This window comes from Delphinapterus leucas, chromosome 1 (assembly GCF_059928025.1).
Source record: "Delphinapterus leucas isolate spDelLeu-1000000601 "Yukka" chromosome 1, BTC_Dleu_Yukka2, whole genome shotgun sequence".
Classification (NCBI taxonomy): domain Eukaryota; kingdom Metazoa; phylum Chordata; class Mammalia; order Artiodactyla; family Monodontidae; genus Delphinapterus; species Delphinapterus leucas.
In genome coordinates, this window is record NC_143129.1 from 109,339,529 (window position 1) to 109,366,027 (window position 26,499).

The 26,499-nt window shown below is 46.4% G+C and overlaps 1 protein-coding gene across 3 annotated transcripts in view; it reads left to right on the top strand.

The window, feature by feature from the left end:
* The first annotated feature begins 390 nt into the window (after nt 1-390).
* The window catches only part of GFI1 (growth factor independent 1 transcriptional repressor), a 98,478-nt gene continuing 72,369 nt past the window's right edge, over nt 391-26,499 (top strand). The window contains exons 1-7 of one of the 3 annotated variants that reach the window (XM_022553396.3): nt 411-646; nt 3,047-3,244; nt 3,564-3,746; nt 5,369-5,850; nt 5,972-6,109; nt 7,161-7,326; nt 10,029-20,094. In XM_022553396.3, the coding sequence (XP_022409104.1) occupies nt 3,130-3,244; nt 3,564-3,746; nt 5,369-5,850; nt 5,972-6,109; nt 7,161-7,326; nt 10,029-10,207 (1,263 nt within the window). In that variant the 5' untranslated portion in view covers nt 411-646; nt 3,047-3,129 and the 3' untranslated portion in view covers nt 10,208-20,094. Of the gene's footprint in view, nt 647-3,046; nt 3,245-3,563; nt 3,747-5,368; nt 5,851-5,971; nt 6,110-7,160; nt 7,327-10,028; nt 20,095-26,499 lie in introns of those variants that run through there. The other 2 variants (XR_016394759.1, XM_022553398.3) reach the window with 2 other exon arrangements.

A 26,499-nucleotide genomic window follows, 5' to 3' on the forward strand; every position in this document is an offset into this window, starting at 1 on the left:
GGGCCGCGGGGCAGGTTTCGCTCTGCGGACGCCGCGGCCACTCGCCGGGCTCCAGGCCGGCGGCACCGCTGGCGGGTGATTCACGGCCCCGACCCGGGGGCGGCGCAGCCCAAGCAGGCAGCGGGGTTGTGGGGGGTGTCCCGGACCAGATGGGCGGGGAGGCTTCCTCGGAGCTGGGCGCTCCCACCCCCTGCGCTCCAGTCAATCTGTGTCCTGAATCTGTGACTTCTTCTCGCTGCGGAAGTCTCCCAGGAGCCAAGAATAGTTCATTTTCTTTCGAGTCATTTCTAGTGCCTGGGTGTTTGGGCCCTCCGGGTCTCCCCATCTCCCGCCGTCCCGCAGAGAAAAAACGGGGAGGGCCGCAGGGGAGGGCGGCTAGAAAAGCCAGGCCCCCGTCCGCCTCCTATACCCTTGCGCAAAGGGGGAGCGCGCCCGCCGCCCGACTGGGGCTTGGGGGGCAGGTCTGACAGGGCTAAGCGAGCTACTCTTTAACGCTCAGGAAGTGAAGCTTGTGGTTTTGGGGGCTGAGCTCGGAAGATTAAAAAAGGAGAGAGAGAGAGAGAGACAGCGAGACAGCGCGGTCTCTCCCGAAAGCAACTCAGTTTGAAAACTCTCGGAGCGCGATACCCGCGCCCTGACCCCGCAGGTAGGTCCGCTGCGCCTCCCTCCCTAGCGGGGGCGGACGCAGGAACTGGCGGGACACCGGCACTGCGGGGGCGACCAGAGGGCGCTGCCGGTTCCCACCCGCTGCCGGCCGCAGTTCGGGAACCAAAAGAGCTCTATCCTCTCGGTCCCCGCGCGACCCGCACGGAGGGGCTGGGGATCTGGCTCAGGGGGCGTACGCCAGGCGGTTTGGTGGTTCTGCAGAGGAGCGGGATCCACCGGGAAGGTAACATCTGGTGGGGAGGCGGCGGCATTTGGGCTCAGGAGGCTGCCCGGTCTGCGCCTCCAGCTCCCGCCTTCCCAGGCCCTGACCGTGAAGAGAGGCCCGGCTGGCCCGCGTGCGCCGAGGAGGCCGCCCCGCCCCCGGGCGCCAGCTGCTGCGAGAGGTCGCCTTCCCACGCGATCAGCCCTTGGTCCTACCACCCCTCTACCCATTCCACCCTCCCAGGAACGGACAGAGCCAGCCAGGATGAAAAGGAGGCGCAGGGCTGTGGCCTGAGTCGGGAGGTCGCTTCCGTGCCAGTCAGTCCAGACTCAGCGGTGGCGGGGACAGCTCACCACCCCCTGCATTCCCGCCCCTGTCCCGCTCCGCGCCAACGCAGACCCAAACCGCAGCAGGGCCCTCGGGACATTTTCGCCCCATTTTCCTTTTCCTCCGAGTTTTCATGGTTGTTTAAGAAATTGGTTTTGGATTTGTGGTGTCTAAGTATACAGCCGACGGAGCAGCTCACGCCGGGGCGCAGGGAAAACTGAATCGGCAGTGCTTCGCCCTACGGCAGCCGAGCACCTCGAGGCCTCCTGAAGCCCCGACACTTAGGGGCCGGCCCGGGTACGGGCGGGCAACACCCTCAATCCTAGGGGCCTTCTGGCGTTTAGGACACGGGAAACGTCACTTGAGACTCAGCTATATGTCCCAGCTGTCTTTTCTCTCAAGCCTGTCCATTCCTCCTCCGGGGAAGGGGACACAGTGGGACGTGGAGCGAGAACTCGTGTTGATTCCGGAGCGCCAACCGGCAGACTTAGACTCTGTCCTGCATCTTGCTCTGGGAGCCGCACGGTACCTGGCAGAATAAGTCGCGCGAAGCTCAAAGATGAGGGGTCCTTCCCGGACCCGGGATCCCCAGGGCCCTTGTTTCTGAAATAACCAAGACAACCGAGAGCTGCGGTGCACGAAGAGCCTGCAGCTCGCACTTGAACCCGTCCCCCATCGCCTTCACCCTGAGAGAAAGGCAGATTCGTTTTCCCCAAACCTCCTAGCCCGCCAGGTCCCGCCCCCGGAGCGAGCCCCAGGAAAGGCCGTAGGCGCTGCCCCGCCTCCCCGCCGGGCTCAGGTTTCGACCCCGGGATTAGGTGAACTGATTGGGGGGTTAATGAGAGCGGCGTAGCGGGCAGCTAGCTCCCTCCCAGACCCGCGCCCCGATCCCGACTCTCTAGCTGCTGCCAGAGCAGCTTGCGCTCTCCCGCGTCTTCTAAACGGTTGGTTCTCTGCGGACTCCAGCACACCGCGCGTTTCACAGCCGTAGCGCGCGAACCCGGCTCGACTTCCCCAGGGCAAGGCTTTTGGTGAGCAGAACGGAAAGTGCTTTTTCCCGGGACTTTGTTTCCGAGGTTAGGTCTCCATGGTCTGGTGTGTTTTGCGCCGACCCCTGCCTGTTCCCTCCGCACCCGCGTCTCCGGGCCAATTTATTCCCCGCGTGGGGTACAAGTGAGGGGCGATCAAGATCACCGGGAAGCGAGTTCTTCCCGGGGCCTTGATTGGTCCTCTGCCACCTGCTTCCCTACCTTCCTGCTTTCTTTCTCCGGCCTTTGCTTCCCCCAGTCCTTCTGATGCAGTTCCCCCGATCCCGCCCCTCAATCAGCCGGAGGCATCTCTCCCCTGACCCCCTTTCACTACAGTCTGTAGCCGGCTCTTGGAGGGCTTGGTTCTTTGCCTCAACCCGGTCCGCGACCGTCGACACATTCCGCTCTCCCCCGCCCTAAATGGGTCCGCGCGTCTACGCCTTTCTCCCTAGCCCAAGAGCGGATCCAGACAGGCAGTGTGTGGTCGAGTTGGGGTAACTGGCCCGTTGGGGACTTGGGCTCTCGGAGAGTTTGATTACCAAAACGAGTTTTGCTAGGGAAGGGGAGGGGCCGAGGGGCGTGGGCAGGGCAGAAGGAAGAGGCCTGAGTCTGAGCCCGGGGACGGGTTTTACCGCTGAGCGGCGGCGGCTGGCTTGCGCCACCTGTCCGAGTGCCACCTGGTGAGCGCGGCGCAGCGGGGCCAAGCCCCTCCTCCCGCGGGCCTTCCTCCCTCCTCCCTGGCCCGAACTCTGTCTACTCCGCTGCCCAGTCCCGGGTCTCGAAGCGTGCTGACCCGCGTTTCCACCCTGTTCTCCTATCGCAGGTCTCCGCCTGTCTGGGGCTTACGGTGGGCTGACGGAGGCTCCAGGGACCCTTGGAGCAGAGTGGGGAGCGCGCCCGACCACCATGCCGCGTTCGTTCCTGGTTAAGAGCAAAAAGGCTCACAGTTACCACCAGCCGCGCTCCCCGGGACCCGACTATTCCCTCCGCCTGGAGAATGTACTGGCGCCAGGCGGAGCAGGTGCGGGGCGTGCGCGGGCCGGGCGGGGCCGCTCCCGGGGCCATAGACTCTGTGTCCGCCACACCATCCCCCAGGAACCGGGAAGGGCGGTCCCGAAGCCCCTTTGCTGCCTTTTTTGTTACCTACATTTCAGGTTCCTTCCGGGCTTGTCGCCTAGGTGCCAAGGCCTCTCTGCTCCCGCCCTTGGATCCGGGAGGGTTCCGGCCGGGTCTGGGGAGAGCTGAGGGAGCCCAGGTGCCACGGTCTGGGGGGCACCGCTTCAGAACCATCGGGCCCATCCAAACCCAACCTGAGCCCCTATCCTGCCTCCTCTCCGCAGACAGCACCTCGAGCACAGGCGGGGCGAAGGCGGAGCCCCGGGGCCGTTTGTCCCCCGAGTCTCAGCTGACCGAAGCCCCCGACAGAGCCTCCACGTCCCCCGGCAGCTGTGAAGGCAGCGTCTGCGATCGGAGCTCGGAGTTTGAGGACTTCTGGAGGCCTCCGTCGCCTTCTGTGTCTCCAGGTAGGGACCCGTTGGGAGCTCTGGGGCCCGGGCGGCAGAGACCCAGCGGTGAGGAATGAACCGGAGCGGCTTTGGGCACAGAAATGCCAAATGGATGGCGGAGAGTCTTTCCGAGAGGAGGGAGCTTGTTCTTGGGCCCCGCGGGGAGGCATCGGCTTTTCTGGGACAGGGACAGCCTGCTCGCGGGGTCGGCTGCTTGGATCCCAGGCAGTGCTGGGATCCCAGAATCCAGACCCCCGAGTCTCAAACGGAGACCTGGGCAGTCTGAGAGAAAAGTGTCGTTGCCTTTAAAAATTAAGCTCGCTGCCGCGGCGTTGGGCCTGGCAGAGCTGGGCGCCAAGCGGGAGGGACCGGTCCGGGACGAAAATCTCGGCCACCCGCTAGGTCTTCGCAGGCTCGGATTGGGGGCCTATTTCATTTTTCGTTCTACCAGGTTGGCCTGGCTTTGGGGACCAGCCCGTTGGTTTCATTTCCAGCCAGCAATCGAGCTTCGCGCAAACCGACTACACGTTGGGTGGGAGCGAGTCTCGGGTTCCGGCGTTGGGGAATGGAGAGCGCAGAACAGCGGGATTCTGCCAAGGGCCGGTTATTTCCAGATTTAGCTTACTAGTTTTAAAAGATACCCCCAACCCCGTCCCAAACTCAGTGCGTCGACTTGGCTAAAGAGAGTGCGTCTGGGAGCCGGCGACCCGAGGGTCCTTCTTGGCTGTGCAGAACACCGCCGCGCAAGGACTGGGCACCGCCGGAATCTCCGACGGAAACTCGAAATGCAGCTTCTCATTGAAGCGGCTAGCCTGGACTGGAGTCTGCGGTGTGTGTGAACAGATTTGTAAATCCGTATGCATTTAGGGAAAAGTATATATTGGTATTTGGTTTTAGCAAAATTCGCATGGGTCGGGGCGCAGAAGGCCGCGAATTCGGAAAGCTGTTTGGCAGGTGGTGACTAAACCTTACATTGTAAATCATTCCTCTAAGAAATTCGTGGGAATTTTTTTTTCCCTCTGTCAAATTATGACAGGACTGGGAATAGGGAGTATTTAGCAAGCCCGAGCCCCCTTCCCACTGGCCCTGCATTGGGTATTTAATAACTTTGAGAAATGTTAACGCCTTCCCGTTTTTTGATTTTTGTTTTTTCCCAGACAGATATGTCTCGGATAGGCCGGGCCGCATTTTATTGGTCCTCACTGCCTCCCTCCTTCCCGACTCCGGGAAAGAAAAAGGACGGAGTAGGAACACGTAGGGGCCGGGAGAGCGCCAGAGCTGGGCCCTCTGCCCACAGGCTCCGTCCAGGGCCGGAACGGCCGCCGCTTTCTCCTCCTGCGCAGCTCCGCTCTGCTCGGAGCATTTTTGAAGCGTGGCGCGTCTTTCTCTATGGGGCCGCCAGATGTGCTGGTCCAGCCAGAAAAGTTTCTGTGTGCTGCCTTGTCGCCTCCAGTGTCCTCGAGGCCCCAGGGACCCGGCCGGCGTTTGAACCTGGGGGCTTCCCTGGCACGCAGCGAGAGGCCTGGCGCACCGAGTGCTGCACAAGGGCTGGGTGCCTGGCACTTCGCAGACACACCGACTGGCCGACACCGCCGGGTCTCAGGCCTGACCTAACCGGACGCCCTCTTGTTCCTCCACAGCCTCGGAGAAGTCGGTGTGCCCCTCGCTGGACGAAGTTCAGCCCTTCCCCCTGCCCTTCAAGCCGTACTCGTGGAGCGGTCTGGCGGGTTCCGACCTGCGGCACCTGGTGCAGAGCTACAGGCCGTGCGCGGCCCTGGAGCGCGGCGTCGGCCTGGGCCTCTTCTGCGAGCGCGCCCCGGAGCCAGGCCACCCCGCGGCGCTGTACGGCCGGGACCGGGCTGCTGGCGGCGCGGGGGCCGGGGCACCCGGGGGAGGCAGCGCAGGAGGCGGAGCTGCCGGCGGCGCGGGCCTGGGGCTCTACCGCGACTTTGGGCCCGCGGCGGCAGGACTGTATGAGAGGCCGGCGACCGGCGGACTGTACCCGGAGAGCGGCCACGGGCTGCACGGCGACAAGGGCACCGGCGTCAAGGTGGAGTCGGAGCTGCTGTGCACCCGCCTTCTAATGGGCGGCGGCGCCTACAAGTGCATCAAGTGCAGCAAGGTGAGGCTCCCTCGCGCCTGGCTTTAGCGGTCCCGCGCCCCCGCCCCCGGCCCGCGCCCAGCCAGCGTCCGCGCCCCTCGGCCCCTCTCAGCGGCCCTCTCCCCGGCCCCACCCGCCTCAGGTGTTCTCCACACCGCACGGGCTCGAGGTGCACGTGCGCAGGTCCCACAGCGGCACGAGACCCTTTGCGTGCGAGATATGCGGCAAGACCTTCGGGCACGCGGTGAGCCTGGAGCAGCACAAAGCCGTGCACTCGCAGGTAAGCGCGGGACGCACGGCCGCGCGCCGCCCTGCTCAGGTTTTCGCGTTCCGGCATCTTCTGCTTCTTTGTGCAGCACCGACCGCTCTCCGCCTGGCACCTTTCTCCTTGGACTTGCCCCGACTGCCCCCAGTCTCCTCTGCCACGTCCCCTTGCTCAGACGTAGGCGTGCAGGGAAAGGTGCGTGGTTGCCGGCTCAGGACTCGAGGCAGCCCTGGAGTTTGGTATCACATCATTGTGAGACTCCAGAATGTGATCCCCATCATTACTTTGGGTTTGAGAAGGGCTTGTATGCACTCTTGCAGCGGATATGTCAGATTTATTAGCGCTGTTTCTTGGCCTCTTTCTTTTCACCAAATGGCCGTCACTTAATCTGCATTGACCCCTCCTGACTGAAGAAGAGGAATCTCAGCTCATTTAGAGCATCCAGTATTTGTCCCTCTGTTCTTTCAGTTATTCACTTATAAATATTTGTTGCTCAACTTCCAGGTGCTAGGTACATGAGAATCCAGTAACACACCAGGTCCCTGACAGGATACCCTCACAGAGATTACAGTTTAGCTGAGAGATAGAGGCTACGTAGATAAGCAAATAAGTTCACAAGTAACTATGACAGAAGAATGCTTACTTACAGAGACCTATTTACTAAAAAGAGTATTCTCCCGTCTCTTTCAACATCCACACTGGCTGGGGGGAGGGGGGAGGAGCCTCTCAAGTGACTGAGGTCTAAGCCTTCTGTTGAGGAGGGTGGAGAAGTGTTTGTAAATTGGTGTCAAAAAAGCAGGGTGGGGATACGTTTTGGCAAAGGGGTGTGGAAGTTTGTGGCTGAAAAGTGTTTGGGTTGAAAAAGTGTTAAAGGGGTAGAAGATATGGGTGGGAAGGGTGGAGGTTGGAAATAAATGGGAGGAGAGAGGATAATGGGGCAGGCTATGGGGAAGGGGAGTCTGAAGGAAGGGAGAGCCCTAGCTTTGGGGATTTTAGTGTCAGGTTGGTGGTGAGGAGAATGGCAGCCTAGACCATTGCAATAGTAATCACCTCTTTCTCTCTGCAGGAACGGAGCTTTGACTGTAAGATCTGTGGCAAGAGCTTCAAGAGGTCATCTACACTGTCCACACACCTGCTCATCCACTCAGACACCCGGCCCTACCCCTGTCAGTACTGTGGCAAGAGGTTCCACCAGAAATCAGACATGAAGAAACACACCTTCATCCACACTGGTGAGCTGAAGGCCCTTGGCTTGTGGGAAACACCTGTTGAGGGGTGGAAAGGGGGGCTGGAGGTCATTGTTTTTCTCCCTGAGGCCAACATAATTCACCTTCTTTATGATATTCTTGCCCCAGAATGAGTGGTGGAAATGGCCTTCCAGATGGAGTTAATCACTGCATGTGTGTTAAAAAAAAACAAAACAAGAGGCACAGATTCTCTTAGGTTCATTTACATACGTGGTTCTCCCCAGAGAGGCTTTGATTGGGGGTTATATCTGAAGAACCACTCAGCAGGTCAGCTGCAAGTTTTCTATCCTTGCAAAGAATATTTTCCTCTAGTTTAGCAGCTGCTCCAACTGCTGCCTGCTCTAGGTGAAATATGAAGCTCCAGGGTCCTCTCAGAGTGTTGCTCTAAATGTTTACCTAGAGATTGAGACTTTCTCTAGGGCTACCACCCAGCCTTTTGGGGGAGGGTCTTATGTGTGACCTCTTGGCTACATTTTTAGGAGTCTGACAGCTTATTCTGACAGAGCAAGGGAAAAAATGGTAACTATTACTAGGCTTTTTCTGCTAAGCGCTTTTAAAATGCATTATCTCATTTTATGCTCACAACAACTCAGGGAGGTAGAGACTACTCCTTATCCCCATTTTAGAGATGAGTAAAGTGAGGCACCCACCCAGGGTCATATTGCTAGCAAGTGGCAAAGCCAGGACTTGAATTCAGGTCTGTCTGCTCTCAAATGTCTATCCTGTTGACCAGTGTTTATTATATTCTATTTTCAAAGCCAAGGGGATTGGTGGATACAGAAAGCTTCTATTCACTTATTGCCCTTTTCAAAATATCAGCCAGTTTGTCATAACAATGATAAGCCTTTACCCATTATGATGCTTTATAATGTACAAAGTGCTTTCAAATCTATCTCTTCATTTGATTCTTACTGCCGTCCCATATAGTAGAAGGAGCTGCTCTTACCATCCTGAAACTCAGAGAGATGGAATGATTTACCAAAGGTCAGACTGAGAGTAAATCATAGGGCTGTGGAATGCTCTGGCTTCCAATCCTGAACTCTTTCTCTAATGTTTTGATTGTGTGTAGGTGGCAGGTTTAATGCCAGGAGCACTCTCTTTAATAGTCAACAAGACATTTAAACAAGATCCAGAATTTTATTTTATTTTAGAAGATGAATACTGACTTAAAACAAATTGCACTGTGTTCCAAACAATCACCGTTGATGTTTACAAATATGCTTGGGCAGTGTAGATGCCCCCATCAGAAAACCTAGAAAAATATCCTACTTTAATCATGCTCTCTTGCCTGAAATTTCCATGCAACTCGCTCCTTTTGAGTAAAGGTATTCAAGACGCTCACCAAAATGCAACTAGGATCTTGACTGAATGAAACATTAAGCCCTTATCAAACATTTACATTATAGCTAGAATTCGTTTCTCAGATTTATTTGACCCTAAGGGATAGGATAAGTTTTGATGATTGGTTCCTTATCAAGGAAACCTGAAGCACAAAGATAGAAAGGGGTACAGCAAGAGGAACAGAGGGTTCCTCAAAAACAGACTTAATCTATTTTGCATTTTTTCCAAGGCCAAACCCTGACTATAATGCCATGCTGAGGCTATTTGGAAAATCATGCTACTTTCCCAAATGTTAAACAGCATATGAATTGGGGGGAAAACAAACCCTTTTCTGTAACTTATTTAAAGGTACTTTATTTTATTTATTTATTTTTGGCTGCGTTGGGTCTTCATTGCTGTGGATGGGCTTTCTCTAGTTGCAGCGAGCGGAGGCTGCTCTTTGTAGCGGTGTGTGGGCTTCTCATTGCGGTGGCTTCTCTTGTTGCAGAGCACGGGCTCTAGGCACCCGGGCTTCAGGAGTTGTGGCTCGCGGGCTCTGGAGCGCAGGCTCAGTAGTTGTGGCGCACGGGCTTAGTTGCTCCGTGGCATGTGGGATCTTCCCGCACCAGGACTTGAACCCGTGTCCCCTGCATTGGCAGGTGGATTCTTAACCACTGCGCCACCAGGGAAGCCTATCTGCTATTTATTAATATATGGTGAAGAGTTGCTGGTATATAAAGAATCCTGTGATTAACCTCGTAAAAAAGAGAGTAAAATCAAGATAGAAAAGGATCAGCTGCCTTAAGAAATACTTTGTGACCCAGATGTGGATTTTTTTTAAAATAAGACTTCTAGAAATGCCCATGCTTTCAAATACATCCTGTTGTCCTCCAAGAGCAAGAAAGAAGACAGGCTCACTGGTCCATACAAACCAACACCCACTTGGAAACTCAGATTTGAAAACTTCCTCTCAATTAGAGCAGAGTCACGTGGTTTGAAAGACAGCACCCCGGCCCCTTGCGCTGAACATCTGCTGTGGGAGCTCTCTACTTCTAAAGCCAAGGGAGTCCTCCCAGGGCGGATTCAGCTGTGTGTCTGGGGAGGGCACGTGGCCTTTGTTGTTTCCGTTTAGCAGGAAACGGTTTGGGGCCTCTGGCTGGGAACCCCCACCTGGAGATTCTCCCTTTCACCTTGTGCACCCCTGGCTTCCCGGGACTTGCACTGCCACACACGGCACCCTCCAAGCTGCTCAGAGGCCCTAGACTGTGGTGCAGCCAGCCGCTGCCAAGAGCTTGCGGGTCACAGTGAGCCCCCTCTAGCTCTATCATAGACTCATGCTTCCTCCCCTCCCCCTTCCATCTCTGTAGGTGAGAAGCCCCACAAGTGCCAGGTGTGTGGCAAGGCATTCAGCCAGAGCTCCAACCTCATCACCCACAGCCGCAAGCACACAGGCTTCAAGCCCTTCGGCTGCGACCTGTGTGGAAAGGGCTTCCAGAGGAAGGTGGACCTCAGGCGGCACCGGGAGACGCAGCATGGGCTCAAGTGAGCGCCTTGGCTGGCTGCAGGCGCAGTTACGCAGGCAACACTACGGAGGGCAGCCTTCCCACTTGCCACCAGCCACTTCCGCAGATCCCACCAGGGTGATCCCCCTTCCCTTTTCTCCCTGGAGCCGCCAGAGGGGATAAGTTACCTTTTGAAATTTCAGCCTGGAGTGGGAACCAAATGACTGCCTGGGTATGGGACTCACCCAATAGGCTCCTCTACATCTGAGGACTCCAAGTGGAGAGGCAATCAGATAAAATACCGGGCCTCACAGTCCTTCCTATTCCCAGCCCTGTTCCACAGATAGGAAGGTCCTTCAGGTTTCTTCCCTCCTCCTCTTGACCTACCCCAGATACTTGTGTGGAATAGGAGGAATCATCATTTACAAGGTAAACATATCAATGTTTTTATCTGGAATGAAGAATGAGTGTTATTTTATTGTTTTCCTTCTGGGGAGTTTTTTGACCCCTTTTTTGTTGGGTGCTGCCTATAAAGGTTGGAGGAATTGTTTCTTCCACTTGGAGACTGGTTCAGAAACTGATTTGGGAAAGGAATTTCATACTTTTGAAATTACAAGATACACTGTGGCTCCTGCCCCAAGAAGGAGCAGAAGAAAAGTCGGCTTGGTGAGAAGAGATTAGATGTCCTCCCTCCAGGAGGCCTGTGAAGGCTTCTTCAGAAGAGGTGGAAGCACAGAGCAATGCCTTTGGACAAGATTGTCATCCATTCATTCAGCAAATGTCTATAGACCACCAGTTACCATGGTTTCAGGCCCTATGCTAGGTACTGGGGAGCCAGGGAGTAAAGTCTCTGTCTGCCTCTGCCCCGCAACTCCAAGTAGCTGGGTCTATTCTCCCTCCCCCCACAAAGGAATTCTGAGAAGGTAAAACAGAATCTTGAAACTTCCCTTCTGACTGTTTGGATTTTATCAAACGTAAATGAAAAATAGCTGAAGAGATACTTCAAAGATTTTTGTGTATATTCAGTTTTTTTATTGTTAAGCTGATATTTTTAAGATGTCTAAGCTAGCAGGCACGTGAAGGCTCTGTCTTCAACTCTTTGAACCCTCCATGCGTACCACAGAGGAAAAAAAAAGTGGTGTTTTTACTATGATGAAGTTTGTAAATGTTTTTAGATCTGGAGTGCATTATGTTTGTTAATACATATTTATTAGAGAGGTGTTTTAAGTTAATAAAGTATTAAGACTCTTACATATTGCTTTTCATTTAGGCAGGGAATTTGGGAAAGAACTTTGTTTTGGCCTCTAGGGGCAGTTGGCACTGAAGGAAACTGGAGCAGAGTATAAAAGTAAAGCAGACAAGCCAACATCCAGAAGAGAGTAAAATCCAATTGCTCTGGTTTTCATGAGCTTTTTTCTTTTCTTCTGTGCCTGAGCGCCTTCTTTCTTAGCAGAAGAACTAGGGATACAAAAGTAAGTTCCTACCTTGCCAAGTCTCTGATGTCCTACATGTATATGGGCTTTTTATTCTGAGAGGTTCAGGTTTTTTGTTTTTGTTTTTAAACAGGCCAGAAGGCTCCCAGATGAATAAAGGCGTTACGAGCCTTAGGTCTAGAGACTGAGTCTTAGTCACGACTCTGTCACCAACATACCATGTGACTTGGGCAAATCCTTTGACCTTCCTGATACTGGTTTCCTTTACCATAAAATGAAGATATGGTTCTATCATCACAATCCAAACCTGACTACTTTGATTCTCTGGAGACAGAGGGGAAAGAAAATATCTGAGACTGATTAGCTGCCTCACCTAAGGCAAGTTATAAATCTGAAGACTGATGAGGGGCAGTAAAATTGGCATCTGGGTTATTTCTGGCTCTATCCCACCTTTGGGAATAAATCAGTCCTTTAAAAGAATGAAACCAGAATAAGGTCCTGGCCTAAATCCCAACTACCTGTACTCTTTCTAATACCCAGCCAAGGTATTGCACAGCCCATGGTGACCATCAGGAGCTTGTCCATTTCTGTTCAAATCAATTTCATCCATATTGATTTAGCGCCGAGCCTGTGCCTGGCACTGCTCTAGGTGCTAGGGATACAGCAGTGAACACAGTGTCCTGTGGAGCTTTATATATTTGGTCACTGCTGAATCTTCAGCTCCCAGAACAATGCCTGGCACACAGTAGGAGATCAATAAATATTTGCTGAGGTGGTAAGTGAATAAGCAGAGAAAATAAACTCCTGCTTCATCCTGGCTGGCTCTGCTCTCTCCAGCACAGAGGGAAGAGAAATTGCTTGAGGGCCAAGGAAGCAAATAGAACACATAGGACTCTCCCTGGCTTTGAGCATGCTTTTCTCCGGTCTCTCCAAATCTCGGTGTTTGGCTATCCTCACTTGGTTTTCAACACCATGTCTTTACATGTCAGTTTACTCTCATTCAAAATTGAAATTTGTTCACTCTATAAGGCAGTTTAAGATAATTTTCCAGAACTGTTGGGTGAACAGTTGCAGCATCCAGGAAGCTCTTTCTAGTGTCCTGGGAAACAAAGTTCCCAGTGAATAAAGATCACAAAACGACCTTCTCACAGGATTCACTGTGCACATTGGTTGATTATTTCCAACTTGGTTTGAAAAGTAAAGAAGTTACATTGGGGGGTAAGTAGAACTGATTGAAATCTAGCTGGCTGCCCTGTCCTGCTCTACCCTTGTGACTTTTAGAACTTTGGTCCATTTTCATAATTCCTATTTATGCTATAAATGTGGAATTTTAATTTTGATGTTAATAGTGTGCTTTTTTTTGGAAAAAAAATATCCTGATATCCTCAGTTCAGAATCAAAACAAATTACTGCGCCTGTTACTGTGTGAAATTTGAAGATTGCAAATATCTCTCTTAATGTTATTACTTGACTCCATTAAAAATACATGTGAATATTCCATGTCACATTATTCATGAGGCAGGCCCTATGCCTTTTGTCCACTGGAGTAACAGTAGAAAGGGTAACAAGAGACACCAGAGCACACCTTTGTTTCTTTCACTAAATTTTTAATAACACCTCCAGCTAGCCAGTTGGTGAAGCTCAGCTCTTGCATAAAAGTGGAAAAGCACAGCTATCTCAGAGAAGACCAACTCTTTCAGTAGCTAATTTGAGTTTGCGTTCATCTACACCACAGATGATTAAATTACCTATCAAGTGTGCCGAGCTATCAGGATTCAGGCCACGTAAAAGGTGAAATTCATCTGATTGATTTGAGACACGAATGGAACAATTGAGCTTTAAAAGCCCCGCCTTAATTAAAGGCATAGCAAAGTATCACTGGGTGAGTTCTTGAGTGCCATTGCCCTTGAAAATTGGGTGTCGATAGTGATTTTTTTTTTTTCTATTGAAGTGTCGATAGTGATTTGACCTGTGTCATTTTGTTGTGTGCCTGCTTGTTTAACCTGATCATTTAACAGAAAGAAATGAATTGAGAGGAAGGCCGAAAAGGACTTGACTACTTTTTACTGTGCATTTCTAGAGCACTATTTAAATCTCTGCTGCTATATGATTTCTAAAGTAACAACTTTTCAGGAAGTACATAATACACTTGTTCCTTAACGTTTATTCAACATTTCATTCATTGAGTCCATTTTTTTTTTTTAAAAAAGGAATTTCATCCCAAACCCTTCTAGCTTCCAAGCTTATGTTAACTTTTTAGTGCTCATTTCCAGTCTACCCACGTGTGTGTATGTTTATGTATTTTTTACCCTGCTATCAATTTATGTCTAGATAGCTCTTATTTATTGATTGATAGTGTGGACACATGTTTGCTTAAAATGGAAATATTTATGTTTCACAATGAGAATTTTGACCATTTTATGGTTAAATTTTATTGAAATCTTAGTAGTTATTAGGGATTTTATCATCCATTAAGATGAAGTCTATTCTGAAGTTTTATTTTAAAGTTATTCACTTTTTAACTGAAACATATCAAGCATATGGGAAATTAAAAAGACTAATACAATAAACGTCAGTTTACCCATTGCTCTGCCATATTTACCTCAGACTTTATTTTTAAAATAAAATATTACAGACATGGTTGACTAACTTCTGGAATATGTTTATCCCTTTCCTGTCTCATCAGAGGCATCCACTATACCAAAACTGGCACACTATCATCACCGTGAATATTTTTATACCTTTACTTATACATATTCTCATAAACAACATGTAATACTGTTTAGCATATTTTAACTTAATATAAATGGTGTCATAGTGTATATATCCTTCTGCACCTTGCTTTTTTTCCCTCAATACTTTGTTTTTTGAGATTTATCCACGTTGGTACATGCATTTTTGTTCAGTTATTTTAACTGCTGCATATAGAATTCATTGTATGAATACTTGGTGACTAATTATGTATTCTCCTGTTGGGAGAGTTTTGGATATTTCCAGTTTTTGTTGTCACAAACAATTCTGATGCAAGCAACCTTTTACATAACTTTGTGAAAGAGATTCTTCAGGGTATGTTCTTGGGAATGGGAATGCTGGATATTACCAAATTGCTCTCCAAAGTTGTACCAATTTACATTCCCATCAATAGTATGAGAGAATTCCTGTTGCTCCACATCTTACCAACACTTGGTATTGTCAGACTTTAAAAATGTTTGCCAATCAGGTGGATGTAAAATGTTAATGTAATTTGCATTTCCTGATTCCTAGTGAGGTTGAGAATCTTTTCATAAGTTTATTGGCCTGACAGGTTTCCTTTTCTGTGAAATGCCTATTCATGTACTTGGCCCATTTTTTTGATTGGGTTGCTTGCTTTTTATCAATGAATTTTTCTATTGGGTTGCTTGCTTTTTATCAATGAATTTTTCTATTGGGTTGCTTGCTTTTTATCAATGAATTTTTCTGTGCTCTCACTACTCACTGTTTTGTTAGTTAAATATGTTGCACACATCTCCCAGTCTGTAGCTTGCCTTTTCATTTTGGTTGAAGAGGATTTGTTTGTTTTTGTTTTTGTGTTAATGTATTAAAATATATTTGTCTTTTCCCTAATGGTTTATGCTTTTTATGTCTGAATTAAGAAACCCTTCCCTAATTGGTGATCATAAGCTTATCCCCTATACTTTCTTCTAAAAGCATTAAAATGCTTACTTATAACATTAGCTTTTTTTTTTTTTTTTTTAATTGGCTGAGTTGGGTCTTTGTTGCTGCGCGCGGGCTTTCGCTAGTTGCCGCGAGCGGGGGCTACTCTTCTTTGAGTGCGCAGGCTTCTCAGTGCGGTGGCTTCTCTTGTTGCGGAGCACGGGCTCTAGGCGTGCGGGCTTCAGCAGCTGTGGCTCGCGGGCTGTAGAGTGCAGGCTCAGTAGTTGTGGTACATGGGCTTAGTTGCTCCGCGACGTGTGGGATCTTCCTGGACCAGGGCTCGAAGCCGTGTCCCCTGCATTGGCAGGCGGATTCTTAACTGCTGCCCCGGCTTTTTTTTTTTAATTTATTTATTTTATTTTATTTATTTTATTTTTGGCTGCATTGTGTCTCCCTTGCTCTGTACAGGATTTTCTCTGGTTGCGGTGAGTGGGGGTTACTGTTTGTGGTGGGAAGCCCAACATTAGCTTTTTAATCCACTTATATGTGTATGATATGAAATAGGATCTAATTAAACATTTTTTTCCTACATGGATAACCAATTACTCCAACATTATTTATAGCAAATTACATCCTTTTCCCTCTGATTTTTTTTTTTTTTTTCTGTACGAGGGCCTCTCACTGTTGTGGCCTCTCCCGTTGCAGAGCACAGGCTCCGGACGCACAGGCTCAGCGGCCATGGCTCACGGGCCCAGCCGCTCCGCGGCATGTGGGATCCTCCTGGACCAGGGGAAGAACCCGTGTCCCCTGCATCAGCAGGCGGACTCTCAACCACTGCGCCACCAGGGAAGCCCCTCCCTCTGATTTTAATGCCATTTTGCCATCATATGTCAAGTTTCTATTTCTGTATAGTTCTGCTTCTGGGCTTCCTGATCTGTTCCATTGGTCATTTTGTCGATCTCTAAGCCAAAGCTGTAGTGTCTCAATTAAACTTGTAATAAACTCTTAGTAGCTGGTAGGGAAGGCTTTCCTTTGACCTATTTCGTCCTCTTCAGGAATATCTTGGCTACCCTTGGTCCTTTGCTCTTGCTTGTGAAAAACTCTGTTGGAATTTTTATTTGTACTGCACTTATTATTTAATTGGGATGAACTGAAATCATTTTGATATTGATTCTTCCCATCCATCAATATGGTATATTGCTCATTTATTAAGGTCTTCTGTTATGTCTTTCAATAACACTTTATAATTTGGGGCATAATTTTCTGTCTTTTTTTTTGTTCACTGCTCTCATAGTTCTTTTTTTAAAATTGCATTTTCTGGGCTTCCCTGGTGGCGCAGTGGTTGAGAGTCTGCCTGCCGATGCAGGGGACACGGGTTCGTGCCCCAATCCGGGAAGATCCCACATGCCGCGGAGTGGCTAGGCCTGTGAGCCATGGCCGCTGAGCCTGCGCGTCCGGAGCCTGTGCTCCTGTGGAGAGGCCACAACAGTGAGAGGCCCGCGTACCGCAAAAAAAAAAAAAAAAAAAAAAAAATTGCATTTTCTAACTGCCTGCTGCTGGTGTATGGGAGCAAAATTATTATTTTTGTATGTTGATCTTGTATTTTGCAACTTTGCTGAAACTTCAGTTTGTTGCAGATTATTTTAGATTTTCAGTGTAAGGTAATCATAAAATACGCAAATGAATAGTGGTCTTTCTAATGTACTCTTCTTACTGCGGTAGCTAACACTGTATTAAATAGGGGCAGAATAGTAGGCATCCTTGTCTTATTCCTAATTTCCTGGGAAATGCTTTTAATTTTTCACATTTTAGTATGATTTGAGGGGTAGGTTTTGGTAGATAACTTGAAATATCAGGTTAAGAATTTCTATTACTATTTGATAAGAATTTCTGTTTGTGTTCATGAGTATTTAATTTTATTGTATGATTTTTAGACATCTGTTGAGAAATGTGTGTTATTTAGTTTCTAAATCTTATGGCTCTTGTTCTTTAACTTGTCAATGTGGCAAATGACTTTCTGGGTTTTCTAATGGTAAATTATCCTTGCATTGCTGGGGGGAACAAACCCCAACTTGGTCATTTTGAAAAACTACATTGCTGATTTGGTTTGCTGAACTTTACGGAGGATTTTTGCGTTTATGCTTATTAGTGAAATTGGCTTATAATCTTTCTTTTTTATACTGTCCATATGTAGTTTTGATATCAAGGGTTAACTTCACTCAGAATGAATAGGGTAGCATTTCCTCTTTTTCTGTTTTCTGGAACAATTTGTGAAAGATTGAGATTAGGTGTTCTTTGAGTATTTGATAGAACTCGTCTGGGACTTTTTTTTTTTGGAAAGGGAAGGGGAGGGTATACTTTAAGCTTTAGTGACTATAAGTCTATTTAGTTTTTCACTTTCTTCCTAAATCGGCTGTAATAGATTATATATTTCAGGAGGTGTTTTGTTTCTTCTAAGTTTTCAAATTAATTGTCACAGTATTTAAAAATCATTATGAAATACTATGAAAAATCATAGTATTCTCTGATTTAAAAAAAAATCCCTACTGTACCCATAATTACATTCAGTATTTCATTGTAATATTGTTACTTGTGCCTTTATTTTTTTCTTGATCAATTTTGCCAAAGGTCTCTATTTTATTAGTTTTTGCAGCATGTTTTCATTTATTTCTACATCTTAGCTAAAAAGATTTCTTACTTGACAGATGTATTATTTAGAAGTGCATTTAAAATTTCTAATCATGCTTTTTCAGTAATTTTTTATGAATTATAATTTAATTACATTTTGATCAGAGAACATGACCTGCATGATATTAATTCTCTTGATATTATTTGTTGAGATTTATTTTGTAGCCTTATCCATGGTCAATTTTTATAGATAATGTATGCTTGAAAAGAATGTATGATTGCTGATGACGGTATAGTTATGCCAACTTTCCTTTTGTTGGTCTTTATGTTTATATGATTTACCTTTTAAAAGTCTTTCAGACATGAGTAAAATATAATTTCCAATCGAAGTCTTAATTTCTGATACTGTTTGTGTGTGTGTGTGTGTGTGTGTGTATTAAAGCATCTGATATTTTGATCACACACACACACTTGAGAGAAAAAAGTACTCAATTACTCTGTCCAAAAGACTATATATTGCTTTACTCTGCCAGTTCATTTTCTGGTATTTGAGGAAGGATCCTAATTTGCAAGGTTTTTAAAGCCTCAATTTTTTGTAACTGTAGAGGAGAAACAGCAGGAAGTTAGACTTGCTTCTTGATGTTAGTTCTACAAACTTCATTGAGAATTTTTTTATTTTTGGTAAATTAGGAAGCATAGTTTCAATTCTGTCTTTTAGCATAAATTAGACAATTTCCTAGGTTGCCCTTTCTGAGAAGTAGAACTGATTGACGTGCCTCTGTAAGATTTTGCTGCAATGGCAATTCCTCAGTTGTTCTTAGGGTAAGAAAGGCTGACTGCATATCTCCTATCTGCTGACTTTTGGAAGAGTCAGGAACCACCCTTTCATTACCTTTCGGTAGACTTGTCTATATCTTATCTCTTGGACATACCTTCCCAGAGATTTCACACAAACTTGACTTCCTCTTTCCTTGTACCGAAACTACCATTCACAGGACTCTAATAAACAAGGATGACAAGTTCTTAACCCAGCTGAGGGAGTCCTACCACAGTATCATATTTTTGCACGCCATCTTTCTGATTTATCTTTGTGTGGTCACTGGTTATATCACATGTTTAGGCACTAAAGAACATATAAAATTAAAAAATGTAAATGTAGAATCAGATGAACTCCAAAACTTTTTCAATCCAAAGGTTCTCTGATTTTAAGTTTTTTTTTTCTAAGAGTTTATCTAAAATAACAACTATAGAGACATGTTTCAGGTATGTCCAACTAAGTCCTTTCACTCAGAAGAGAGTTAATATCATGAAGCTATGGAAAAGAGATCCAGATCACTCCATTTCACCAGTTGCCCGGGGATGGAAGCTTTGTGACTAGCTATTTCATCTGATAATCTCTCCCCATCTGGTAATCTGTCTCTCCATCTGTAGTTCAGAGAAGACAGGAATAGACAATTCTAGTCAGTAGATGGTTATAAGTTTGTGTCAATGGACTGTGGTTCTGTGTTTGTACCATGTATAGATTATTACATTAAAAATCAGATTAGGGCTTCCCTGGTGGCGCAGTGGTTGAGAGTCCGCCTGCCAATGCAGGGGACATGGGTTCATGCCCCGGTCTGAGAAGATCCCACATGCCGCTGAGTGGCTAGGCCCGTGAGCCATGGCCGCTGAGCCTGTGCATCCGGAGCCTGTGCTCTGCAACGGGAGAGGCCACAACAGTGAGAGGCCCGCGTATCGCAAAAAAAAAAATCAGATTATAGCAAAGTCATACAATATTAAACCTTTACTTAATTTTATTTGATGATTCACAGTTCAAGCTTCAGGTGATTATTAGGTGTGTAGCAGTACTGATCAAGGTAGAGTTCTCTGGCTGACAGACTGCTGGGCACATGTGCTCTTATTAGGCACTTGAAATAGTGGACAGTAGATTAGGAGACACATTGTAGTCCAAGCACTAGTGCCAGAGGGTTAGCTGATCCCAGGGCACTCACAAACTTATACTTTGTGCATTGCTAAGGATCCCCTTGTGTCTTCATGGATATTTATTTTTCACTTTCACTCTTGGACCAAGACTGGGAGGTTCTAGGTATGGCAAGTGGGTATGAAGTTTCCTAGGGAATCTTCTCTGTATTTGCTTGGAGAGATATAATAGTTTAGTGAAAAACAGCATTGAATTGGGAGTCAGAAGGTCAGACGTATAGTCTCTGTATCAGTCAGGGTTCTCCAGAGAAACAGAACCTATATATATATATATATATATATATATATATATATATATATATATATATATATACACACACACAGAATTGACTTACATGATTAGGGAGGCTGAAAAGTCCTAAGATCAGCAGTCAGCAAGCTGGAGATCCAGGAAAACCTGTGGTGTAGTTCCCAGTCTGATTGCAAAAGCCTGAGAACCAGGAGAGTTGATGGTATAAGTTCCAGTCCAAGAGCAGGAGAAGACCATTGTCCTAGCACATGCCGTCATGCTGGCAAAGTTCCCTCTGAGCCTTTTGGCTCAATTCAGTTGGTTTGGTCTTCAATTGATTGGGTAAGACCTACGTACAGTAGGAAGGAAAATCTGCTATACTCAGTCTACCAATTCAAATGTTAATCTCATCCAAAAACACCCTCACGGACAACCCAGAGTAATGTTTGATCAAATGTCTGGGTGCCCCATGGCCCAGTTAAGTTGACACTTAAAATTAACCATCACAGTCTCCAAACTGTCAGTGTATTTGTCATAGTAAAGAGCACTAGTTGTGTAACAAATCCAAAATCTCAGTGGCTTATACAATAAAGCTTATTTCTTACACACGTCACGTTTGGTTTGGGTGTGTTCGGGTTGCTGCCTTCACAGGTGATTGAGAGATCTCAGCTCTTTCTATCTATCTAGCCAGTCTTAGCCAGAGCCCTAACCAGCTTTTAAACTTGAGCTTATCCCTTCTCTGAGCCTATTTCTTTCCTTGTAAAGTGAGGAGGATGGACTAAACGTTCTCTAAGGGACTTTCCAGCTCTGACCATCTAAGTTCTATAATTCTATCAAAACCCTGGCTGGGCCCTGTAAACACTCAGCTTGGAGATGGTCTCTCCCAGTCCAAGAGGGAAGAACAGTGCTCAGTGTGCCCCCAAGGATTTTCTGGTCTATACCTGCAGCCTCTGGGAAGTTTATTCACTTCCTAAAGTTCCCGAGATTCAAGATAACCCCCTCTCTCAGGGTATAGCCTTACCCTAGGTCATGGTGCCAGCCCCCTCTTACCCAGTATTTGTGCAAATACTAATGTGACCATGAAACTTCCTCCTTATCGCCTCTTACAATTCTCATGCTGTGAAAAGTGATGACCACTTGGGCTCCTTCCCTAAGATTCTAGAGTACCAACAGAGAGGGGCGAAGGCTATGTACACCTCAGCCCCAGATAGCCTAAAAGAGGGTTTCACCAAAAGACTGGGCTGTGTCAGAATGATTGTGTTCACAAGTTGTTTTTTTTTCTGCACTTTCTGATGATTTTTAATTTATTTGCTTATTATCTGACTCCCCATTGGATTTTAAACTCCACAAAGTCTGAGATCCTGTCTACTTTATTTACTACTGCATCTCCAGGGCCTATAATGGTGCCTGGCATAAATTAAACATTTTTGAATGAATAAATATTACTGAAAATTTTTTAATTTAGTCTAAATTCGGCGCAATAGGATTTCTTGGGGAAATTATGTTAGTAATACATCCATATATTTGCCTACTTAGTAATGTTTTAATCTTACCTAAGTTTACTGTTAACACTAGTAATTTTAGAATAGTGAGCAAGAGACCAATAACAGACTATCCCTCATGGTTTAACCTAAACTTGGGGGTTCAGAAACATTAAAACAGGGTGTAAGTGCTGTTTCTCCAGGCCAGGAAGCATATGCTGTCAGCATTCAGTTGAGCTGCGCTTTCTCCACAAAGAAGACTATGTGCCAAATTGTCCTTACTTTGGACAATGGTCAGTTTCAGAGTATGAGCATGCATTTCTAACCTAGAGAGTGTAGCTGTCTCTTTTTAGTCGCATGAAGTATAGAAATTAGCTCTACTTCTTATTTGTGTATCAAATAAAATCTAGTTGTCCTGCAGCTCTTCTTGTCCCTGAAGAAAAGGTGTGACTGAGCTCTCCTTAGCTTATGCTTTCAGTTTCACTGTGATCATTGTCTCTTTATTCACCACCCCACCTTACAAATTAAACACAATTTGTAAGATGAGTCTGCAAACAAAAGGAGCAAAAATATCATATCATATAAGTCAAGAGTCTAGTGTGGAGTAGGAACTCAATAAATGGCCCTACTGTTGTTAATATTTGTATCATTATTGATACCTTCTCATAGTAGTAACTGCCACTTATTAAGACTTTACTCTATGCTAAGAACTGTGCTAAGTGTGCTGCATGCATTTTCTCATTTAATCCTAACAATATTCCTATGAAATATTTTATTAGTCAAGGCTCTCCAGAGAAACAGAACTAGGCAGTCTGTCTGGCTCTCAAGGCTGATCTCAGGTTATTTGCACCCTTCTTTGGGGACAGGTCATGTCACTGATTTTATTTCTCAATTAGAACATGACAAGTTTTTTTAAAAAAAATATTTATTTATTTATTGGTTGCATCAGGTCTTAGTTGCGGCATGTGGGATCTTTTGTTGCGATGCACAGTCTCTTCACTGAGGCGTGCAGGCTCTCTAGTTGTGGCGCGCGGGCTTAGTTGCCCTGAGGCATGTGAGATTCTAGTTCCCCAACCAGGGATCAAACCAGCGTGCCCTGCATTGCAAGATGGATTCTTAACCACTGGGCCACCAGGGAAGTCCCATTTAAAAATTTTTAAAAATTTTTTAAAAATTTTATTTATTTGGCTGCACTGGGTCTTAGTTGTGGCACTCGGGATCTTTGCTGCAGCATGCAGGCTTCTTGGTTGTGGCATGTGGACTTAGCTGTGGCATGCATACGGGATCTAGTTCCCCAACTAGGGGTCGAACCCAGGCCCCCTGCATTGGGAGCATGGAGTCTTAGCCACAGGGCCACCAGGGAAGTCCCGAATATGACAAGTTTTTATTCTAGAAACCCTAATAATTTATTATTAAATCACATACATTCAATTAAGAGAAGTATATTTCTTCTTTCAAACAATTCACAAGGGTATTTAAGAAATCAGCCACTCATTGTGGAGGGCTGCAATTTATAGACCGACTCTCTCAAGCCTGAAACCATTCCATTGCCTGATGTCCTTTGACGCTATCACCCAAGTTGTTTTCACCTGCCTGATGGAGATCAGACTTCTCTGTGACCTTGAATAAGTACAATTGTATAAGAGACCTGATCCAGAAATTTACTGATGTCCAGAGGGAAAGCTATACTCTCTTTTTTCACTAACTTACTGATTCTAGAATTAGAAAGGCAAATATATTCTCTGGCAGCATTTGGGAAGTGGGATTACACATACCATCTTTGATTTTGGACAGAATCTCCTCACAGATATTGAATATTCTCTTTTTTTATTGCTATGGAACTCACCAAATTTGCAATTCATTAAAAAAATTTTATTATATAATATTTGCTATATACAGAAGAATATATGTAATGAAAGTGTAAGCTGTGAGTATAGTAGTAAAACTGAACAACTGCGATTCCGGCCCAAGCTTAAAAATGAGAACTTTATCAATACCCATTGACTCTACCTGTATACTCCTGCCCTGGCCCATTTCTCTCAGCATCACTCTTTATTACTTCTTTTATTCGTATACTTTTCTTGGTAAGACTAGAAAGACTTGAAACATTTTGTGACTTGGAAAAAAAATCAGTTCTAGTTCTCTCCACAAACTTAGAAATAATAAGCATGATTTCCATGGCAGGCACACCCCCTCCCCAAACCCTTGCTTCCCGTACACTTAAATATAGGCTACAATTATTACTTCTCTATTTAGAGATTATTGTGGTTTCAGTTTTCATTGTATCCTTGTGGGTTTTTTCTGTGTTGGTTGCCATTATAAATGTCTCTTTTATTCCCCCATGTGGTCACTTTCTTAAAAACCTTGTTTAGCACATCTTCAATGGAGTGTGGTTTGACTGCATATCTGCCAGCGTCTAGGATATTCAGATACTTTTATTCCATTCCAAGTATAGAAAACATGCAATGATAATTTAGGCTCTGGGAACTGTGAGGGCGGGGAAGAGAACATGCATCTCTTAAATGCCTATAATGTGTCAAGTTTTTTGCCAGTCTTTTCCCAATTCAAAATTCTTATTAGGTAATTGTCATTATGTGTATATGACAGATGAGAAAACTGAAACTCAGAGAAGCAATTGCCCAGGATCACACAGGTACTAAGTGGTAGAGCCAATATTTGAATCCAAGTCTTCTGTGGGTATGATGGGTGAGGGAGACAGTCCAGCCTAATGAAAATCAGGCAATCTCATTCCCAGATATCTGCCCCCCTCCTTTCTTGTGGAAATGGTAACGCCAATCCTATTCATTCACTTCACAGGGACTTTGTGGGGCTTAGTACATGAATCCTTAGAATTTCAGAGGATAGATACTATAGCCATCAAAGACATTGTTTATGTTAGTTTCTGGGGGTCAGGCAGTGAGTGGACATTTAGTTCTGGACCATCATTTACGGAGACCAGGAAAGCTGAACACCTCTAATGCAGACATGATCCCCAAATTCAGGTCACCCCTGTGCTCACCGATTTCCATATACCAAATCTGCTCACACAGATTGATTTGTGTATCTGCCCCTCCTACTCCTCCAAGTCGTCTCACCAAAATGATACAAAGACAGGACCCTGGGGAAGAAGGCCCAGAAGCAAGACTCCTAGCACACAAACTCAACAATAAGCTCACAAATAGTTTCATAATATTTTAAAATAGTATACATTTTATATCAATAAGTATAAGAATAGGTTAGCTTATCATATTAAGGTATAGCCAGCAAGGAAACAACTTTTTTTTTTTTTTGCGGTACGCGGGCCTCTCACTGTTGTGGACTCGCCCGTTGCGGAGCACAGGCTCCGGACGTGCAGGCTCAGCAGCCATGGCTCACGGGCCCAGCCGCTCCACGGCATGTGGGATCTTCCCGGAATGGGGCACGAACCCGTGTCTCCTGCATCGGCAGGCGGACTCTCAACCACTGCGCCACCAGGGAAGCCCAGGAAACAACTTTTAAACACAGAATGATGGTCACAGCTTTGGGAACATTTCACGAATGAAAAAGCTTGTGTATAATCAGTGGCACCCACTAATGCCATTCCTGATTCTGTTCCTTTGGTCAAAGGATCTGAATATCTAAAAATGATGATTCTCCTCCAGCTTCTCTCTGCCTCTGGTATTGGGTTGTTTTTCATCAACAACCTGCTGATTGGTCTTAGCAACAAGGAACAGTGTGTGCGTGTTAGCATTCTGAAGGTGGTTTGCAGATTTACTCCCACTGAGTTGATAAACTTCCTCCTTCTTAACGGTTTTCTAGCCTCCAATCCTAATCATTGCCTTCTTTACAAATTCTCCACATATGTTGCTCAGGAAGCACAAGTAGTTGCAAACCACAGAGGTTGGTTCTCACCAACTGCTGAATTCAACCTGTAGAAAACTGGACAAAGCACAGCCAACCCTTTCAGGAGCCTAAAGCAACTCCAAAGTGAAGAAAGTGAACTCAAGTTGTATTGTGTAAATTGCACCCCCGAACAGTCTCAGGAAGTATCACAGCTTCCTGATTGCAAACACAGATAAAGCTGAAGGCCACAGCTGCTAAGGACAAAAGCCACCAACCCAAAAAATGAAGAAAAATGACATCTAAAGGCTGCGGTTGTGAGAAAGTCCCACTAGATATATCATGGTCTAAAAGAGAATTCAGATAATGGGTTTTGTGTCTCATGCAAATAAAGATCACCTGGCGCTTTGGAATTGTAGAGAAATGGGGAGATCTGAGAGTTCTGACTAGTAATGTTATGAAGTCAGTTTCTGCATGAGCATTTCACTGAAGAGCATTTTGAATCTGATGAAGAAGAATGTCAGGGCTATGGGTTGAGATGACGGGAGCCTATGAGTTGGGACACTAAAATGGAAAATCTAACCCCTTAAAATCTCTTCTCTGCTCAACTTGCTTTCAGTGCCTGCTGTTAAATATAAAAGTCACTGTGTGCTCTCAGTACTAAGAAAAAAGACTCTGGGAACTCCCTGGCTGTCCAGTGGTTAGGACTCTGTGCTTCCACTGCAGGGGGCACGGGTTCTATCCCTGGTGGGGGAACTATGATCCCACACACACACAAAAAGACTCAGCAGCTTGAAAAGGAGATCAGGATTGATTGCAAAGGGCAGAGTTTAGATTCCTTTGCTGACTGGTTGTGTGACTTTGGACAATTTAATCCTAGTTGCTTCATCTGTTAAATGCAAAGAATAGTATCTACTTGTAGCGTTATTGTGAGAATTGGGGATTATACATGTAAAAATACCTGAACCAGAGCAGGCATTCAATACATAATGGTAGTTATACTGCTATTGTTAACCGATGGCTCTGAAATTTTTCATGTAGCACCCAATTTGAAACACAACAGGGCTGGAAACTTCCATTTCTGGTAGTATTATGGGAACAACCCTCCAGATGGAGGCAACTAAAATGCTGGG